The 21,212-nt window shown below is 39.4% G+C and overlaps 1 protein-coding gene across 12 annotated transcripts in view; it reads left to right on the top strand.

Moving 5' to 3' along the window:
* Nucleotides 1–21,212, top strand: part of CFAP20DC (CFAP20 domain containing) — a 176,084-nt gene that overhangs the window by 43,279 nt on the left and 111,593 nt on the right. For 10 of the 12 annotated variants that reach the window (XM_054033921.1, XM_054033920.1, XM_054033922.1 and 7 more), the window contains 3 exons: nucleotides 5,023–5,137; nucleotides 8,645–8,801; nucleotides 16,997–17,161. In XM_054033921.1, coding sequence (XP_053889896.1) covers nucleotides 5,023–5,137; nucleotides 8,645–8,801; nucleotides 16,997–17,161 — 437 coding nt within the window. The remainder of the gene's footprint in view (nucleotides 1–5,022; nucleotides 5,138–8,644; nucleotides 8,802–16,996; nucleotides 17,162–21,212) is intronic. The other 2 variants (XM_054033919.1, XM_054033917.1) reach the window with 1 other exon arrangement.

The following is a 21,212-nucleotide window of genomic DNA, read 5'->3' as shown; positions in this document are numbered from 1 at the left end:
CTTTTTATAAAGCACGTTGTGATCTATGGATGATGAAAAGCTCATCTATGGGTTAAGTGCTGTTAAAATATTAAAACTAAACATTTGTATCCTCATACCAATAATTGTCAAGTTTTACTAGCTGGCTCTCTATCGGAGTACAGAACAAAAGTTTCAAAGTTTTAAATGAACAGTGAATTATATGGGAGTTCCTTTTTCACATTAGTGGAAGAAGATTTTGCTTTGATACCTATTAAGTTTCCAGGTTGAGTCATTTAAAAAGAGCGGAAACAGCTTCATATTTAGAACAAGTAAGTCTAATAAATGAAGCATCCCTTCAGCAGCCTAACATCAATATTTTTTCCAAGTTCATTTTAAGCCTTGAAGTGAACATTAACAAATGGTTGTAAATTATTGTCTATACAGTAGCAAAGTGAATAGGTAATCTGAGTAGATGAGTTTGTCTATACTCGTGGGTAGCTGCTACCATTTACTCACATTCTCACTATAGTTGCCATTGTGAGGAAAATAGTCCATCAAAATTGAAGATATAAAATAGAATTGAAAATTGAATTGAAAAATAATTTTACTTTCAAATGGTTTGCAAATGTAGATGTTAAGTGTGAAATGAATGTCGTTAATGACCATAGCTGGGAGAGTTATGCACCTGCTGATCACAGGAATATTATTATAAATGAGGTTGATTTTCTTGTTGACTACCTCATTTTTTCTCAACGTGGTCTCATTACTTTTCTATCGCATGTCTGACTCTTAAATATGAATACTCAAGCACAGACACAATAAAAACACATTAACTCTTATATGGCTTTTTTCATATGTCTCTGAGTACAAGGAGAGTAATGCAGATGTTTCTTGTCTTCATAGGTTAAACATAGGTTATGTTTTTGATAGCAAAAATAAAGGCTGTTTCACAGCACGTACCATACAAGTCATTTTGCAAATAAGATTCCTAAATTCTAATCTCTCAGTATCTGCATTGTCCCAAATAAGAGCTTCTTGATGGATGTGTTAACTGTTCAGACCTCTCGGTTTAGTTATAGCCTGCAAGAAGTACTGTAATGAAAGTATAAAAAGCTATACTAAATCTTAAATAACAATCCAGTTTGTTTCCCAAAATAAATTACTTTTACAGCATATTAAGCAATGCCTGTTTCTCCAAGTCTACCTCTGACTGTTCAAGTGTAGTCCCTGAACAGAATATAAATATGTATGTGCAGATTTACAATTTATTTCAAGAAAGAACAAATATTTCTTCTGGTGTAATTATAATCACATCTCAGTGTGTTACTGTTTATACCACAAATATGGTCATGGAAACCATCACATTTAACTCCAGCATTTTACGGCGGATGGTGTAAAATGGTGGCCATTATCCGAATGACTGTGCTTGCACTGCACATTTGGTTATCACTGAGTTACACCCGCCAATGCAACCCACCGGCTTCTTTATTGCTACAGTAACTAATATATTTCAGAGGGGAAAAGACTAAAAAAACAAATATGAATAAAGCAGGATAAATGATTACTTTTAAACATATGTTGCAAACAAATCTTTAAAGATGTGGGGTACTATTATGTTTTTATTGCCACTCGTTTGGAAAGGTATGCGTAACTTACTCATAGGCTCTCACTTTGATCCAGTCTGACTCACAGTGTTTTGCCATTGGCTTCATAGGGAGCAGTACTCTCCATTGGGAATTGGGCCGTTAACTTCAATGGGAGTAAGATTGGGCTCTGTTTAAGTCAGTGGTGCCCAAGCTTTTCCTGTTGCACCCCCCCCCCCTTACCAATAATGGAATCTGTCTGTGCTCTCCTCCCCCTCCGCGCAGCCTCCTGCCCCCATTACTGGACAGTTTCCTCAGCAGAGGAGCTTAGGCTGAAGGCAGAGCTGTGGGAGGAGCTGGGGCTAGAGGCACTGCTGGCCTGGGGGTGGAGAGGTAATGAGGGCAGAGCTGGGCTGGGGATGTAGCAGGGGGCGGAGTGGAGCTGCAGCTGGGGCCAGAGCTGGGCTGAGGACAGACCAGAGCTGGGTCCAGACCTTGGTGATGCTCCCTCCTGCCCACTATGGGGGCTGGCCCAAGCCCCGCCGCGTGCCTCCCCACAGTTTGGGGACCACTGGTTTAAGTAATGTGGACATTACAACTAGTGGCCTCTCATATTAGTTGCTCAATTTTAGACACCAGCAACCTGATCTTATGGAAGCTATGCTTACATAGAAGTACCTCCAGCCAAACAAGAACAGCAAGGGTGTGAATTCTCCTTCCCCAGCCCATAAGTGTAGCTCCTTTCTCTGCCATGGTTGGGGTCCCTGAGGGCTGCTGCAGAGGGAGCAGCTGTTGAACTGTTGCTTCCCCTCTGTTTGGTTTCCTGGTGGGTGCTTGGGATAGAAGGCTGGAGAAAAAGCAGAGGGTGCTCAAGGGAAAAGCAGAGGAACAACAGAAGTTGTGGAAATTGGCCAAAAATTCCATCATTCTTGTAGTAAGCTGCCACTAATACTAGGAAACAAGGAAAGTAGCTAATGGGTGCTCTGAAGCCATTCCTTCACATACCCACTTCTGTCTGCAGCCACCAGCAGAACCCTCTGAGGTTCACATAGTTAGGAGAAGTGTTGTGTTGAATCCATTTTGGTTGAAATTTTAAATTGCCCAAAGTGGGTGAAAGTCAAGTAATTTTAATGTGTAAACATGTTATGTAAAACTTACGGTTGAAAGCACAGAACAAAGTGAAAGAAAGGATGTGAACTGAGTTTTTTCAAACTAAAAACTTACGATTAGGGGTTTTCAAAGCTTCTGGTGAGGTTACAAAACTATTCTAGGAACAGAACAAAACTGTTCTAGGAAGAGAGAAGGTCAACAAATATGATTAGGTGTATGGAACAGCTTCCATATCAGGAGAGATTAAAAACACTGGGACTTTTCAGCTTGGGAAAGAGATGACTAAGAGGGGATATGACAGAGGTCTATAAAATTTTGACTGGTGCGGAGAAAGTGAATAAAGGAGTGTTATTTACTCCTTCATATAATACAAGAGCTAGAGGTCACCCAATGAAATTAATATGCAGCGGGTTTAAAACAAACATAAGGAAGTCCTTCTTCACGCAACACACTGTCGAACTGTGGAACTTGTTGCCAGGGGATGCTGTGAAGGCCAAAACTATAAGAAGGTTCAAATAAGAACTAGATAAGTTCATGGAGGATAGGTCCATCAGTGGCTATTAGCCAGGATGGTCAGGGATGCAACACCATATTCTGAGTGTTCCTAGCCTCTCTTTGCCGGAAGCTGGGAGAGGACGACAGGAGATGGATCACTCGATGATCCATCTGTTTTGTTCATTCCCTCTGAAGCATCTGGCATTTGCCACTGTAGAAAGACAGGATACTGGGGTAGATGGACCATTGGTCTGGCCTAGTATAGCTGTTCTCATGTTCTTAGACCATAACTCTATTAAGAGAAAAATAATTATCTATATATGAATCATTGGAAACTTGTTTTGATTGGACAAGTCTGATGGGACAAGGATGTCACACCTTTTAGATATTTCTTTAGTGGGAATCTTCTCAATGTTGCAGTGAGACTTCAGTATCCATATCAACCCCAGTAGCACTATTATAACTACTATCATCAGTGCATGGCGAGAGACAGGGGTTTGCCATCACACTATTAGGCCTTCTCTTTACTGAACCCGAGAGATGGCCTGACCTGATGAGACAAGGCAGTTCTATCTTCTACACTAGGGAAATTTTTCAAAATTTGCCCAGCATTCCTAACATTATGTTCAGGGTCACTATACAGATGATTTATCTTATTCCCCTCCCAATGTCTGAAGTACAGGCTGAGGTTCAGATGGCTCAAGGCTCTCGCAGTTCTGAGGGAGCTGATAAGTTTTAGTTTACCTTGGGAAGGTTGTCTTCACAACTAACAAAGAGCTACAAACTGTCTTCTTTTTTGTAAAATCAAAGCCTAAATTTTGCAGAACAGAAGGGAAAGACCTGACGTATGTGAGGGACAGTTTCTTGCCATTTGAAACTGTAACACTGCATTTAGATTTCACATTTACTAAGTAGGTTTAAAAAGAAAAAAAATCGAAACTCTAAACATTGATTGAAAGTTGACTGTGAATATGAATTGTCATCTTCTTAGGGGGGGCTGTACATTTCATGAAAATTATCAGTCTGGTAGAAATACACAAAGTTGTTTTAAAATAGCAAATGAATGAATCTTGATTTCCAGGTATAAAATATAGCCTTTAAGGTAACATCCGTTCTCAGTATAACCGTGTGGGACAGGTAGGGAGATATTAAGCCTGTTCTGTTACCCCTGAGACCTGAAGGAAGCAGAACATAAAAATGAGCCTCTTTATCAATTTTAAGCAAACCTAATCTTTGTGATCATGGCTGTGGTTTAAATCTATTACAGATGTTCAAATTCAGTCTCCTTGGTGTCACTAGGAGGTGACCTGAATAGTGAGCAATAAACTTATGTATTATAATTCAGGTTTAGAGATATGTGCTCAAGAAGTGAAACTGACAGACACTGTTTTGTGCTATCTTTAAGCCAACAAAGAGCCTATATAAAATGACAGGTGCATTTTTAGGAAAAGAAAGCCCATAATGTTTTTCTATTTAGTAGGTGACAGTGTGTCCCAAGATAACACAAGCTTAAGGGACCAAAATAAGCATGATTATTAGAGGCTAGTGGCTTCTGAGTTCACACAAATTGAATTCTTTCATAGGCTGAAGGGCTGTGGAAATCCAGCGAAGAGTGTAGAGCTCTGAAATAAAATTAGCATGTAAAGTGATTTTATATATGCGGGCTTGTAGCCACTAAGTTTGAATTTGAGAAAGAAATCCCATTACTTATCTTGTAAAAAAGGTAATTCTTAAATTCCCCATTTGCTATCCCTGATATAAAGGTTTTGCATATGAATAATAGTTTTCTGTGGTTGCCCAAAGATAGAGGTTATTGAATTGACTAAGATCCATTTCTTCCTCTCCTCCCCCCACCCCGACTTTCTCTTTACAGGGTAACTGATTTAGGAAACATTAAAAGAAGATTGTATTTATCAACGGTCCATAAGGAGTTATCAGTAACCCCTCTGCATGCAAAACTTCCTCTTTTTACGATCAAACGCAAAATAGTAGGTATCTTGGATATGTTACTTAAAGTATCGTTGAACAGAATATTTCTGTTTGTATCAGAAGTCTTCATATATAGAGCTTTACAGACCTGATAAAATCCTGTTGACTCAAGACACTTGAAAGAGAGCTTTGTCTAACCGAACAGGAGATATGCAATATCTGGTGCATGTGCCTGCGTTTGTGTAGATATTTGTATGTATATGTAGAACTGTTCTCTACTGGATGGTATCAGGAGGAGAAGAATCTGAGTTCTGTCTCCCTTACCACTATGAAGAGCTGAGTGATAATCAAAATCTGAGGAGTCTGTGGATCTGTTATAATTGGTGCCCTAGATCTAGTGTAAAAACTCTGCCTCTTCCTAGTCTCCCACAATCCATTTCTTTTTTTGTGCTTTTTCTCTACTCACAGATCTCTTCATCCACTCTCTCTGTCTTCTCCTAGCTACTGGCTATTGGTCCTATTCATGACCTTCTCTGCATATAAACCCACAACCTCCCCATCTCCTTACCACCCTTGACTCCCTTCTTGTCCTTTAGGCTCTGTTTTCTCTAACCTTGTTGCTGTCTGTTGCCCTCCCACCTGCTGTCCTTCCCTTCCGATACATTTGGAATTCCTGCTCTGTTTCCAAACTCACTACCATTCATGACCTATTGATCTCTCACAAGCTCCATCTCCTCAACATGGCTGAAACATATTGTTATCCTTTCTGATTCTGTTTCATTGGCAGCCCTCCTTTTCTCACTCACCCTCGCCTGAAGTTAACTTTATCACCTTCAGTGGAACTCTGAGTAAGCATTAGCACCCACTTTGAAATGTCATTTGTTTTTACATAGAATTCTACACAGGTAGCCACAGGATATAAGACTAGTCATAAGCAAAAATATTTCATAGAGAACTCTAAAATTATTAAGGGGTTATTTTATTATCATTTAGTTGAAGGCAGTTATGTTAATTTGCACTTCTAACTTCCCTTAGTTTTTTGGCAAGAGCTGTTTTAAAAAAATTAATATGCACCAGGCCATACCACTGAAGTAGTCATTAATTCAAGATCCATTGAAATAAATTATTTTTCTTCAATACAATTTCAATTAGTTGGTCTTGGTGTCAGGCTAACACTAATGTGTCAAGACTAAAGTATGCATTAATGTACAGTAAATTAAATTCAATCAGAATATGAACTTCAATTACAGGGTTTCATTCAGATAATAAATCTTTCATCAGAGATCTGACTCAATAGTCTGATCAAATACAATGACAAAATGTTTTAATAACCTTAACCCCTGAACAGCCATTGTTTGTTAAAGAATAGGTCTAAACTCTGTGAGCATTGTGAGTACTTAACCATTTTTTAAAAAATCTGATGGTTAGCTGCCTTTTAATTGTGGCAGATGTTTAAAGAGGGGCGTGTTTGTTTTTAGTAATAAAAGGTTGCTTTTTTCCACAGCCAAGGTTGCATGACCTTTTTAAAAAATTTATATAGATGCTGATGATTAATACTAATATCTACTGTGTTCAAATGTAAACCCCAATATTTGTATTGAACTTTTAGTCCCTTAATCACACCTAGCTCTTCTATAGTAATTTTCATCTGTAGATCTCAAAACACATTGCAAAGGAGTAAGTATCATTGATCGCCATTTTACGGATGGGCAAACTAAGACACAGTGAAGTGACTTGCCCAAAGTCAAGCCAGTTGGCCAGGGGCAGAGCTGGGACTAGAAGCCAGGTCTCCCAAGTCCCAGTCCTGTACCCTGCACAGCTCTATCCAGTAGGCATTGTATTTTTGTCATGTGTAATTCAGTGCTAGTTCCACAAACTTCTTCTTTTATGTTGAAACCAGACGGAATGTGGCTTACATTCTCATACATAGGCTTCCTGTCCTGCCATTTTTACAAATGACTGCAGTTCTTCAGCAAGGTGACTGCTCCAGTACTAGACTTAGAAATGTCAATTATAATTAAAAATTGTGTTTTTATTAACTTGCACAGTTTATTCATAATACATATTTCTTACCTTTTGAACTTTCAGATTTAGGAGCAGAAAAATAATGGATGCAGTTTTCTTTTAAAGCTGCCTGGGATTAAATTTAATTTGTGCACTCAATTTTTCCCCCCAATATGTTTTACATTTGGCATGTAGATACCGGGTTTTTTATATATATTGGACCTTTTAAATTCTATTTTTGTGGGGAAATACTGATTTTTATTATATTCAACATGATATATGTTCAACTACTTATATGTCTATATTATACAAAAATCAACTTTATGCACAGATGTTAAGTTCTCTTTGAATAAAATTGAAACTGACAAAAGTGCAGGAGCTATTGGAGTAATATAAGAAAGACTAGTGCCATAATATAATACAGTTTTTGGCTGTATTTTTTTACTTAGAGGAAAAATAATCACCAAGGTCTTGTCTGTACTAAGAAATTGCATTGTATTTAAACACTATTTAACACTGGTTTTAACCATCGAGTTAGGTAACCTAATTCTGACCTTGACTTTGCAGAATGTAGACAAGAACAGGACAAATTCAGTATTGTGTCATAACTACCTGACATGATGCTGAACGTAACTTGTTCTTGTTAAAGTCATGGGTGTCACTATGTTAGCTAACTAAATAGTTTAAAAAATTGTTTAAATATAGTACAGTTTCCTAATACAGACAGAGCACTAGTCACCGTGTACCATTGTTTTGGAGGATGTGAGGGGACAGTTGATATAAGAAGTTACCAAAAAGTTTTTAAGCACAGTCTATAAAAGTAGTTAAAAAGCTACAGTGAAATTAAGCAACCTTTAAAGTATTGAAAGTAGCCAAACTTTGTATCGAAACACTTGCAATTAACAAATTTTTCTCATAATTTGCTTCTCCAGTTGTGTCTGCAAAAACATCTTTTGTGAGGATACCCTGGATAATTATGCTCATTTGAGCATGCAGTCACCAATTTTATATATGCAATTACTAGTTTGTATATATAAATGACTGTTGCATGTGTAACTACTGCAGTGGTAACAGATTATTTTTAAAATAGTGAAATATTATGCATAAAGAAAAACTGTCAGTGAGTCCAATCCCATACTGCAAGTTTAGTTACCAGAGAGCTAGACAGTCTTCAAATATGTTAAAGATTGTTGTTAAGAGGATCATGATCACTTGTTCTCTATGTCCACTGAAGGTAGGACAATTAGTGATGGGCTTAATCTGCAGCAAGGGAGATTTAAGATATTAAAAAAAAGCTTTCTAACTGTAAGGACAGTTAAGCACTGGAATAGGTTTCTAAGGGAGGTTGTGGAATGCCTGTCGTTTGAGGTTTTTAAGAATAGATTAGACAAACACCTGCAAGTTATAGTTTAGGTATAGTATAGCACCTCAGCACAGGGTTTGGACAAGATAATCTCTCAAGGTCCCTGCCAGCCCTAAATTACTGTGGTTCTATAATTTTTACTACACTGCAATAGTTTATGTAAGGATTGCACTAAAAATGTTTTGCTTCTCTGTTCTAGTGGTGCAATTTGTGCATTGACTTGGTAGCATTCACCAGTGAAATATTCAAAGGAGCTGTTTTCCAGTCTTTGGATGGAATTATCATCTCAGCTAACTGTAAACTGAGAAAGATCTTCACTTTGAAATCAAAGCCTCAAGATACAGCTGAGGAAGATGGTGTGTTACAGATTATATTATGCTATGTCTGTCATTACTGTTCATATTGTAAAAACAAAAGCTTCTTGACCACAATCTTTGAATTAATCATTTGAGAAATTATGTGATTTCATGAAAACTGAAGTGTGTTTAGGTCATACACATCTAGTCTTCTTGGACAATAGATGACATCAGGTAAATTTAGCTATGTACATTTTATAGAGTGCCAGCTTCATTAATACTGTCCTGTGGGAAAGCTCTCCTCTTTCGTTGCATGCATCCGACGAAGTGGGTATTCACCCACGAAAGCTCATGCTTCAATACGTCTGTTAGGTGCCACAGGAATCTTTGCTGCTCTTTCGTTTAGAACACCTTTTTAATACTTTTCTGGAAAAACTCTATGTGGAGGTATTTTATCACGTAGTTTAGAAGATAGCTTCTTGCTTAATTATCAGTGACTGCTTCTGCTGAAAAAAGGGAGATGTCATTCCCCAAGGTGGCTTCTGGTGAGGATGAAAAACATGTAAATTAGCTGTACTCCAGCAGTTCCCCTAGCTTGGAGATTTAACAGCTGATGAAGGCTTTCTTCTTTAAACAATTCAAGGAAATGTTAGCTGGGAGACTGCAAGTCACTCTCCTACTTCCTGATGATCTTAAGGTGCATTAAACAGAAAGGTTTTAATGTAGCTCAGTCCTAGATTATTAAAATTCTAATTGCAATTTGAATGCCATCTTCTCATGGCAAAGAATCTAAAAAGAACTGAAAGTGGCCCAATGTGGAATCTACTCTTTTCACAAAGACTGCAAAAAAGGGAAATTATACTGAATGATCAGAGATACTTACGTGGTCCCTGTTGCCATATTATCTGAGTGCCCCACAGTCTTTATTGGGTTTGTCTTCAAAACATCCTTGTTAGTTAAGGAAGTCTTATTCTTTGCATCTTACAGGTGAGGAACAGAGGCTGAATTACTTTCTGAAGGTCACTCAGAAAATCCGTAGTGGAGCAAGACAGTGACCCCAGGTCTCTACAGTCCCAGGCTAGCACGCTAACCACTAGACTGTCATTTGCCTGGTGAGACCGATTCATCCCTTCACCACACCCAGCACTATGGATGGGAGGCAACTTGCACCTCCCCTATTTAGGGGCTGCGCAAGGCCAATGTAGCCTCTTATGCAGGCTAGGGCATGGGCCTTGTTGCACTGGCATCTATGGACTGTTGCGGTATCTTCTCTTTCTATCCCCACACCAAAAAAATCCCTTTTCCATTAGTCTGTCCACAGCCCACCACAGAACACCCCCTATAAATTATGTATTAGGTACCACCATTCTACTCGGGCTTGCACTAAACCTAGAAGAAAATAGGGTCCCTGCCATAGGATTACAGTATAAATTGGATACATGGTACCCCAGATAACAAGATGACCAGTTCCAAATCAATATAGATACCAGTAGATATTAGGGATTTATTATATAGAGTTATGTATCATAAGTTTCTTTGGGAATTAACGTTGAAGAACTTCACGTAAGAAGTGTATTTTCAGGAGGAATATGGAGAGAAAGTACTTGATTACTGTACTAGAAAAGTGTTCCACGCAGAAAGGGAGAAGATCTACAGAGAACATTAGGAGAGGGATTTCAAGGAAGAGGCTAAGTAAATGACTTGGCAGGGCACAGGGAACAGGAAGAAATGGTCATAGAGATTTAGGGTGGGATTTTCAAAAGCATTCTGTGAGTTAAGTACCTGACTCCTAGTGACTTTCAGGAGGAGTTTGGCACCTAATCTGTTTAGGTGCTTCTAAAAATCCCAACTTTAGACAAGAGCAGAGTAATGCAGTGTCTTCAATGTGAGCAGTAGCAACTAAAACTTGATAGTGAAGTTAAGTGCGTGGAAGTATTCACACTGTCCAAGAGATGGAAGAGATCACGTGTTTAGCGAATGTATTGTAATTATATTCATTTTGGAACTATATAGTCAGTGCAGATGTGTCAGTGATTTAAATAACTGTACCGTTGTGCTTTACCAGACTGACTGCAACAACTTCCAATCCATGTGAATTATTGTCAAAAAGACACTCTGTTTGTGCCATTCTATCCAGATTCTTTGAATTTGTAAGTGTTTTGTTCTGACAGGGTAATGGTTGTTACTGAGCAGTGATGTGTGTATAGCCATCCATTTCACTATCTGTTAGTTAGCTGATTTTTATGTATCTCTCTGAAAGTATGTCTGTCATATTTAAATTTTTGTTGAGTAGCTTTCATGAGAGTGACCGCTAAACAGGGGTTCTACCATCTGAAAAAAAAAAAACAATTGGCAATGGTTTTCAATTTTGATTGACATAAAGGGGGATTGTGTATGTACAGAATCAAAGCTGCCTTAGAATCATAGAATCATAGAATATCAGAGTTGGAAGGGACCTCAAGAGGTCATCTAGTCCAACCCCCTGCTCAAAGCAGGACCAATTCCCAGCTAAATCATCCCAGCCAGGGCTTTGTCAAGCCGGGCCTTAAAAACCTCCAAGGAAGGAGACTCCACCACCTCCCTAGGTAACGCATTCCAGTGTTTCACCACCCTCCTAGTGAAATAGTTTTTCCTGATATCCAACCTGGACCTCCCCCACCGCAACTTGAGACCATTGCTCCTTGTTCTGTCATCTGCCACCACTGAGAACAGCCGAGCTCCATCCTCTTTGGAACCCCCCTTCAGGTAGTTGAAAGCTGCTATCAAATCCCCCCCTCATTCTTCTCTTCTGGAGACTAAACAATCCCAGTTCTCTCAGCCTCTCCTCATAAGTCATGTGCTCCAGACCCCTAATCATTTTTGTTGCCCTCCGCTGGACTCTTTCCAATTTTTCCACATCCTTCTTGTAGTGTGGGGCCCAAAACTGGACACAGTATTCCAGATGAGGCCTCACCAATGTCGAATAAAGGGGAACGATCACGTTCCTCGATCTGCTGGCAGTGCCCCTACTTATACAGCCCAAAATGCCGTTAGCCTTCTTGGCAACAAGAGCACACTGTTGACTCATATCCAGCTTCTCGTCCACTGTGACCCCTAGGTCCTTTTCAGCAGAACTGCTACCTAGCCATTCGGTCCCTAGTCTGTAGCAGTGCATGGGATTCTTCCGTCCTAAGTGCAGGACTCTGCACTTGTCCTTGTTGAACCTCATCAGGTTTTTTTCTGCCCAATCCTCTAATTTGTCTAGGTCCCTCTGTATCCGATCCCTACCCTCTAGTGTATCTACCACGCCTCCTAGTTTAGTGTCATCTGCAAACTTGCTGAGAGTGCAGTCCACACCATCCTCCAGATCATTAATAAAGATATTAAACAAAACTGGCCCCAGGACCGACCCTTGGGGCACTCCACTTGAAACCGGCTGCCAACTAGACATGGAGCCATTGATCACTACCCGTTGAGCCCGACGATCTAGCCAGCTTTCTATCCACCTTACAGTCCATTCATCCAGCCCATACTTCTTTAACTTGGTGGCAAGAATACTGTGGGAGACAGTATCAAAAGCTTTGCTAAAGTCAAGAAATAACACATCCACTGCTTTCCCCTCATCCACAGAGCCAGTTATCTCATCATAGAAGGCAATTAGGTTAGTTAGGCACGACTTCCCCTTTGTGAATCCATGCTGACTGTTCCTGATCACTTTCCTCTCCTCTAAATGTTTCATAATTGATTCCTTGAGGACCTGCTCCATAATTTTTCCAGGGACTGAGGTGAGGCTGACTGGCCTGTAGTTCCCCGGATCCTCCTTCTTCCCTTTTTTAAAGATGGGCACTACATTAGCCTTTTTCCAGTCATCTGGGACCTCACACTTTTCAAACAAACAAGCAAGCAATCAAGCACACGGTCAAACTGACCAACTGTCCCAGCAGCAGACACTCAGATACTCACCAACACAGCCCCCCTAATGCAGCACTTAGCGTACCTCCTCTCGGACAGCTCCCAGGCAAACTCCCGCTGTTAGCCTCTGCTGTTCGCCGCTCAGCTGGTTCGCTGCTGACTTTTTTCAGATGGTAGAACCCCTGTTTAGCTGCCTTATGATAAATTTCTCTTTGTTTATTATTAGATTAGACAGCAAGTGCCTAGAAGATAACTAACTGGTATTGGTGGTGTATGAGGTGTGGAGAGTGGTGAAATTATCTTCTAATTCAACAAAACAACCAATCGGGGAGAAATGTGAGGTCATGAAGCTACTTCACATTTTTGTTTTGGAAAGCATAGATCAAATTGCCCGTATCAGAATTAACCATGAACCAGGGAGAGAATCCATTATATACTCAGTTGGCAGAAATTGCACTAGAGGTACTTGTCTTCATTTAGTTTCAAATTAACAGTGCACCTGGTTTCTCCCTTCCATTTTCCACAGTTTTTAAAAGTATACAAAAATGGCCTAAACGAGTTGCAAAATTCCTACTGTAATGTGCTTAATTTAGTGAGGAGACAGTTCTAATAAACTGCATTCACTGTAGTGTATTGCATTTTTAATGAGTGGGATTATCACATTCTGCGATTATTGTACAGTTGGTGGGCATTAATATTTTCTGTACAGTTATGAATTTTCCTTATCTAGACACATTTTACAATTAGGAAAATGCCCAAAATTTAGTTGCATTAAAATACCATACCACATTCCAAAATTATAGATGTATTACTTATTTATTTATTAACTTTCAAATAACATTCATGTCTGATCAAAGTTACCTTGCTCTTCTTAGACAACTAGGCCCAAATATTTAGATGGTATCAATCAGCTTAGCTCCACTGAAGGCAATGGAGGTATAAAGATTAATAAATGTTGAGGATCTGGGCCCTCGCATGTATAAGTGTTCAGTGGTTGGACTCTGGTTTCCAAGCTCGTTGTTTAATATTAGTTCTTGGAAGATTATTTTCCATGTGAGATAATTTAGGTGCAAGGGGGGAAGATTTATCTACATTGGCAACATGATGTGCACATGATCTTTGTGTTAGGCCTTCTCTCCAGTTTCCATACTAACCTAGTTAGATAATATATACAACTCATTTGAGTAGTGGCACTTTTCCCATTTAACCACCTTGAGATATTGGTTATTTATTATTGTAAATCAGTAGAGGCCTCGAAGGGTTTACAATCTAAGTATGAGATGAGACAATAGGTGGATACAAAAAACAGACAAGCGAGATCAAGGTAACGATGAGACCACTGTGAGCAGCATAAGCTATGGCCACAGCTAACCTAACCATTTGTCAAGTTTTTATGTTTTTTTTAAGCATCATACGAGGGGAGAGTTTTGCAGAGGTATTTGAAGAAATAAATGAAGTGGTTTTGCAGATATTTATGGGGGATCCTCCCATGCATAAGGGGTAACATATTAGAAAAAGTAAAGGTGCTTGTTGGGAAATTTTTACAAATGGGCAGTAAATATAACACCATCTTTGTGGAACGATTTTGGAACAATGCAATCTACTTTTTAGGACTGAAATAGGAAGTTTCTGGATGTCTGGCTCCTGCCCATTGGTGAGGCTCTCTCCCTTGCTTTCACAGATGTTGTGCAAAATACAGCAGGCAGTTATCATTTGAGGTATATATTGCTTGGCAGCTTTCAGCCTCCTCATGAGAAAAAGCCGTCTTCTTTTCAACCTTCCAAATGCACACTCTGCTGTCATTCTGCAGCTACTCATCTTGTAGCAGCTGCAGAATGTGGGGGGGAGGGATAGCTCAGTGGTTTGCACATTGGCCTGCTAAACCCAGGGTTGTGAGTTCAGTCCTTGAGGGGGCCATTTAGGGAATCTGGGGCAAAATCAGTACTTGGTCCTGCTAGTGGAGGCAGGGGACTGGACTTAATGACCTTTCAAGGTCCCTTCCAGTTCTAGGATATAGGATAGCTCCATTTATTTATTTAGTTGAACAAGTCCTTCATCCTGTCCAGATGTCCAGTAAAAGACTACATAAGCCAGGGAATCAAAGTGTAAACTCGGTCTCTCAGAATGGGAGTGGGAATCAGAACACCATTAATGTCCATAGTGGTCCTATAAGCAAAAATTCCCTTTTTCATTAAAGAAAATGGGTGTGAGTTTCAAAAGATCTGAGCATCATGGACCTTTTCAGACCACCCCACATTGTTGGTCAGCCTGTTTTGGTGATCAACCAGGCCTTAGAGCAACGTGGAGAAATACCCTTTTCTGTTTATGATATGTGAAGCCTGTGGAGAGCAAAAAGCATAGGCATATGGGTCCCAGCAGAGGCCCCAATACAGTTTGGGTACCCCAACCCTGCAAATCCATCAGTCTCTTGTGCATTCCCAAGCTCTATGATCCCCACCATCAGCACCTTCTTTAGAACATCACACACCTCCTGGACAACAGCCCTGACAGTCAATATACCAATAGCAAATTGGTTAGCTACTGACTGGTGGCAACTGAAAGTGGTGAGCTTCCAGTTGGCAATGGCCACATGCTTCTCCACACAGAGAGGAGTTTTCATGTTAGTGTGCTGCTGCTGCAGCTTTGAGGTGAACTCCATGCAGCTGTATTGGAAAGTACCTGCTGTTATCCTGAAATTCTGTCATCACTGCTGGTCATCCCAGGACTGCATCACTGTCTTCTCCCAGCATTGCTAGATGCCTTTCTGAAAGATATGCTCTAGCTCAAACAAAAGTTATGAGCTTGTAATGTGTCTGGATAACAAACTAACAACTATGTTTTTTAAAAGTTGCTATTGTGGGGGGTCTACAATTTCTTCATCCAAACTGAAGCATTAAAGTAAAAAGAAAATATTTGTTTTTATAAAAGAAAGAGGTAGAGTTTGAAACACGGACTCCCATTTTTTAACCAGCATTTTCCAAATGTAACTACTGCAGTGCTCTCTATACAGAGCTACATCATGAGACTACACAGAAGATGTAGTAGGTGTAGAACAGTGGCTCTCAACCCTTCCAGATGACTGTACCCCTTTCAGGAGTCTGATTTGTCTTGTGTACTCCAAGTTTCACCTCACTTTAAAACTACTTGCTTACAAAATCAGACATAAAAATAACAAAAGTGTCATAAGAACGGCCACACTGGGTCAGACCAAAGGTCCATCCAGCCCAGTATCCTGTCTACCGGCAATGGCCAATGCCAGGTGCCCCAGAGGGAGTGAACCTAACAGGTAATGATCTCTCTCCTGCCATCCATCTCCACCCTCTGACAAACAGACGCAAGGGACACCATTGTATATCACAGCGCACTATTACTGAACAATTGCTGACTTTCTCATTTTTTGCCATATAATTATAAAATAAATCAATTGGATTATATTTCAATGTGTATATAGAGCAGTAGAAACAAGTCGTCTGTATGAAATTTTAGTTTGTACTGACTTCGCTAGTACTTTTTATGTAGCCTGTTGTAAAACTAGGCAAATATCTAAAGGTGTTGACATACCCCCTGGAAGACCTGTGTGTTTCCCCAGAGGCATGCATACCCCTGGTTGAGAACCACTGGTGTAGAAGGTGGCTTAGTTAGATATTTCAACATCTCTATGTCCTTAATAGTGGAAACTACTAACTGGGAGCTCAAAAACAGACCCAGTTAATTAAGGTGGAAAATTTGGCCATTAGCATCTGTAGAACAAACATTCCCTACTAAATCTAAATGGTTTCAGGGAACAGTTGCACCTTGCTAATCTGCTCACACACCTTTTTTTTTTTTTGTTAAAATAAATTAATAAAAACTACTGTTTGTCCCTACCTCAGCAAAGTTTAATACTAGAGTTTTGCAGTGTTGACTAAGAATTCAATATTTGCTACTTTAGTAAATGTACCAGCGCTCAGTACAGTATTCTGATGCACAACGTGTCAGAAAATCAGAAAAATGAAGTAGCATAACTGAAACTAAACGTTTGTCAAAATAATGAACGAAGAACACTTTGTGACAGCAGCTTTGTTTACTTACTAAGCCACAGAATTCATTTATTCACCATGGGTATCCCAGTTATTTGCACAATCTAGTAAGTTTAACTGTAGTTAACATTTGGGACCTAATCAACTTGACAGTGTTGTTTTACAATTAACAAGAACATTCTTTGAAAAATCAATAACTGCACGAGGTTTTCAGTGACTACAATGGGTTATAAATATCTGATCATATAAACTGGCCTTTATAGCCCAAGTAACAAATAATTTAATCATACTGCATTTCTGACCATGTTAGTTATAAAAAAGTGAAGCCTTTGTCTTTAATTCCAGATATATTTGGTCTTCCATTCACAGCTGATGACCCCACAGATACTATTCCTCGAACCTGTCAGCTAAATACAGATGTGCCACAAGTCACACAACTGCTGAACATGACTAAACTTCGCCAACCAGAAATAAGATTTGGAGGGCGTCCTTTAACTTCATCAGAATCAGGTATGCTATCTTACTAAAATTACTGTTTGTGTGTGTGTGTGAGAGAGAGAGAGGGATATAGTAATATAATGTGCATACAGGTAGATACAGTTTGATTTGTCCTATAACACATTTTAAGGGTCCAGATTTCTCACCTAGGCACCAGTTGTACATGCCTGAAATTGTATGCACACACAAATGCACCTACATTTTGTAGGTGCAAGGATGCATGCAGACTTAAACAACTCTAACACGCATGCTTGCAAAGTCCTGGGATTTAGAAGCACAAAACCCATTAGGATGAGTTTTGTGGGTGGAAATTCTAATGTTTGTATGCTCAGTTGTTAGAAGTTTACACGTATACACTTGGGTGTTTTGTGAACAGAATAACAAAGCATCTGGAAGATCATAGAATCATAGAAGATTACAGGTGGAAGAGACCTCAGTCCAACCCCCTGCTCAAAGCAGGACCAACACCAACTAAATCATCCCAGCTGGGGCTTTGTCAAGCCGGGCCTTAAAAACCTCTAAGGATGCAGATTCCACCACCTCCCTAGGTAACCCATTCCAGTACTTCCCCACCCTCCTAGTGAAATAGTGTTTCCTAATATCCAACCTAGACATCCCCCACTGCAACTTGAGACCATTGCTCCTTGATCTGTCATCTGCCACCACTGAGAACAGCCGAGCTCCATCCTCTTTGGAACCCCCCTTCAGGTAGTTGAAGGGAGCTATCAAATTCCCTCTTACTCTTCTCTTCTACAGACTGAACAAGCCCAGTTCCCTCAGCCTCTCCTCATAAGTCATGGTCACTGCTCACTAATCATTTTCATTGCCGTCCACTGGACTCTCTTCAATCTGTCTACATCCTTTCTGTAGTGGGAGGCCCAAAACTGGACGCAATACTCCAGATGTGGTCTCACCAGTGCCAAATAGAGGGGAATAATCGCTTCCCTCTATCTGCTGGCAATGCTTCTACTAATGCAGCCCAATATGCCATTAGCCTTCTTGGCAATAAGGGCACACTGCTGACTCGTATCCAGCTTCTCGTCCACTGTAATCCCTGGGTCCTTTTCTGCAGAACTGCCACTTAGTCGGTCAGTCCCCAGCCTGTAGCAGTGCATGGGATTCTTATTCTTTCATCCTAAATGCACAACTCTGCACTTGTTCTTGTTGAAACTTTTCAGATTTCTTTTGGCCCAATCCTCCAATTTGTCTAGGTCACTCTGGACCCTATCCCTACACTACAGCATATCTACCTCTCCCCCCAGCTTAGCGTCATCCTCAGACTTGCTGAGGGTGCAATCCATCCCATCATCCAGATCATTAATGAAGATGTTGAACAAAACCGGCCCCAGGACAGACTCCTGGGGCACTCCGCTTGATACCAGCTGCCAACTAGACATCAAGCCATTGGTCACTATTGTGGAGCCTGACAATCTGGCCAGCTTTCTATCCAACTTATAGTCCATTCATCCAGCCCATATTTCTTTATGAACTTCATGAACTGTTGGGTTTAATCAGCATGGATTCTGAAATGGAAAATCATGTCTCACTGATCTGTTAGAAGCAACAGAGGGTCCTGTGGCACCTTTAAGACTAACAGAAGTATTGGGAGCATAAGCTTTCATGGGTAAGAACCTCACTTCTTCAGATGCAAGACTGATCTGTTAGAATTCTTTGAATGTGTCAGTAAAATAGTGCATGAAGAAAAGCTTTTTGACATAATTTATTTAAACTTCCAAACGGCATTCTATAAGGTTTGCAAAAATGGCTAAAAGCTAATAAGGACACTAAGTAATCACAGGATGAGAGAGGCAAAGTACTGTCTTAGATAAAAAACTGGCTAAAAGACAGAAAGCAAAGAGGATTCAATTTTCATCATGGCAAGAGGGGCCTCAAGGTTCTAGGCCAGAGCCCGTGGTGGTGTTCAATATTTTTATTAATGACCTGGAAAGGTGAGTGAATAATGAGGTAGTAAAATTTGCAGATGACATCATCATTTAGGTTGGTCAGAACCAGGGAGGACTGTGAAGAACTTGAAAGAGACCTAAAAGAGCTTGGTGAACAGGCAACACAATGAAGCTGAGTGTCAATAAATGCAAATGGTAATGCACATTGGAGGAAAAAAATTACTCTTATACCTTACTGGTTTCTAAATTAATTGTTTCAACCCAAGAAAGGGACTGAGCATCATTATAAGTAGCTCAGTGAAAATGTCTGTTTAATGCACAGCTGCGATCAAAAAAATCAAACAGGATGTTAAGCTGCATAAGCAATGGGATGGAGAATAATAGCAAAAATACTATAATGCCTTTATTTAAATCAATGGTGTATACTTACCTAGATTACTGAGCAACCCATCTCAAAAAGAATATTGTGAAACTAAAGGGGTTCAGAGAAGAGCAACAGAATGATCAAAGGCCAGAGTTAGCCAGTCTCTAACTATTAGAGATGAGGATGAGACCAATAATGCGTGGGCAGATTGTTATGCCTACTTCAGGGTTCTGCCATCCTCTGAATGATATGGTTCTGGCCATTGTCAGAGTCAGGATACTGGACTAGATGTACCCTTGAAATGTTCCTGTCTGGCAGTCCCTATGTTAATATATTTGCATCTGCAAAGTGCAGGGGTATGTATGCAAAATGTTGTGTTTACCCAAGTAGAAGTTAGACAGCTGAAAAACTCGAACTGAAATTTTTATGGGAAATATTGTAAAGGTTAGCACAAAAGTTGTTATGGGTGAAAAATTTTGCAAATTGTGTTGATGTCTGGAAGTATAGCTGTGATCTCAGCATCCTCACTACAGAGGTAAGTAGATTTTAGGTCAAACCATTTAAAGAGCCAGTGCTTGTCCACAAAGCCACACTTCCCTTAGAAACCCTGGGCGAAATCTTGGCCCTATTGAAGTCAATTGAAGTTTTGGCATTGACTTCAGCGGCGTCAGGATTTCACCCCAGGTCTTTTAATATCTTGCTACAAAAGAATAAATCCTCCTTTTAAACAATTCTGTAATGTTAAAAGATCTTTATTAAAGAACAGCAACAATATCTGAGCCATTAATTTAAAGTTGTATGTCAGTACTCTTGTAACTAATATGAAAGTATTCATAAACAAAAAATAACAGGACTATTTTAAAATACAATTTCAGACAAATACTTAGATAAATACTGTAATTATTTGTTATTTTTATTCCATTCTTCATTTCAAAGTCTTTTCTAGTTTAATTTTACAAGACATTTAATTATATGTTTGAATAAATATTCAAAGCTACACCCAAGAATTTTAAGTGTCTTTTTGTTTTAAAGTTCAAGGACACCATGATGCATTGCATTAAAGGGCACTTGGAGAACTCTTGACTGCATTATTAATTAATTTTTTTATACCTGAACTAAAAATTCTTGATAGAAATTATAGTTGAGCCTGTCCATTGATAAGCAGATGTGCATCACTATGTGTCTGATCAAGGATCTGAACATGGAATCTCATTAAATAATATACTCCTTTTCATTTCATAAACACCTACACACTATTTAAATGCCATCTAAAGTATAGGAACTCCCATGTTCTGGTAATCACTTTTCAGGCCCAATCCTGCTCCCACTGAAGTCTGTGGTAAAAACTCACATTGACTCCAGAGGGAGCAAAAGTAGGTCGATGGTGGTGTACACTTTTATTGCCCAAGAATAAAGACTGATTAGAATACAAACTTAAAAAACAGATGACCTTTGAATGTCATGAGTGAATATAAAAGAGTATCTTCACTTGTACAATAGCATACACGTGCATAAATTGTAATGTTTGCTTCCAAATGTATATGCAGTATGAGAAAAATCAGAAAATACTGGCATGCACATTGCCTGGGTCCTTTTTCAGGATTTTTATTTCATTAACAGATAACAGTTTTTCCAAAATTAAGAGCATGTTGTCACTTCTAGGTTGTCATGTAGGAGTAATTTTCTTGAATTACAAATAGAGATGTAACCTGTTCAAGAGCAAGAGTGTTTTGAATGTTTTCAATTAAATTAATAAAACCAGCATGTATCCAGTAAATCATTGTGTCTAATTTAA

The sequence above is a fragment of the Malaclemys terrapin genome, chromosome 7 (assembly GCF_027887155.1).
Source record: "Malaclemys terrapin pileata isolate rMalTer1 chromosome 7, rMalTer1.hap1, whole genome shotgun sequence".
Classification (NCBI taxonomy): domain Eukaryota; kingdom Metazoa; phylum Chordata; order Testudines; family Emydidae; genus Malaclemys; species Malaclemys terrapin.
Note: the sequence above shows the minus strand (reverse complement) of the source record. Positions and strands in the feature narration are given on the sequence as shown.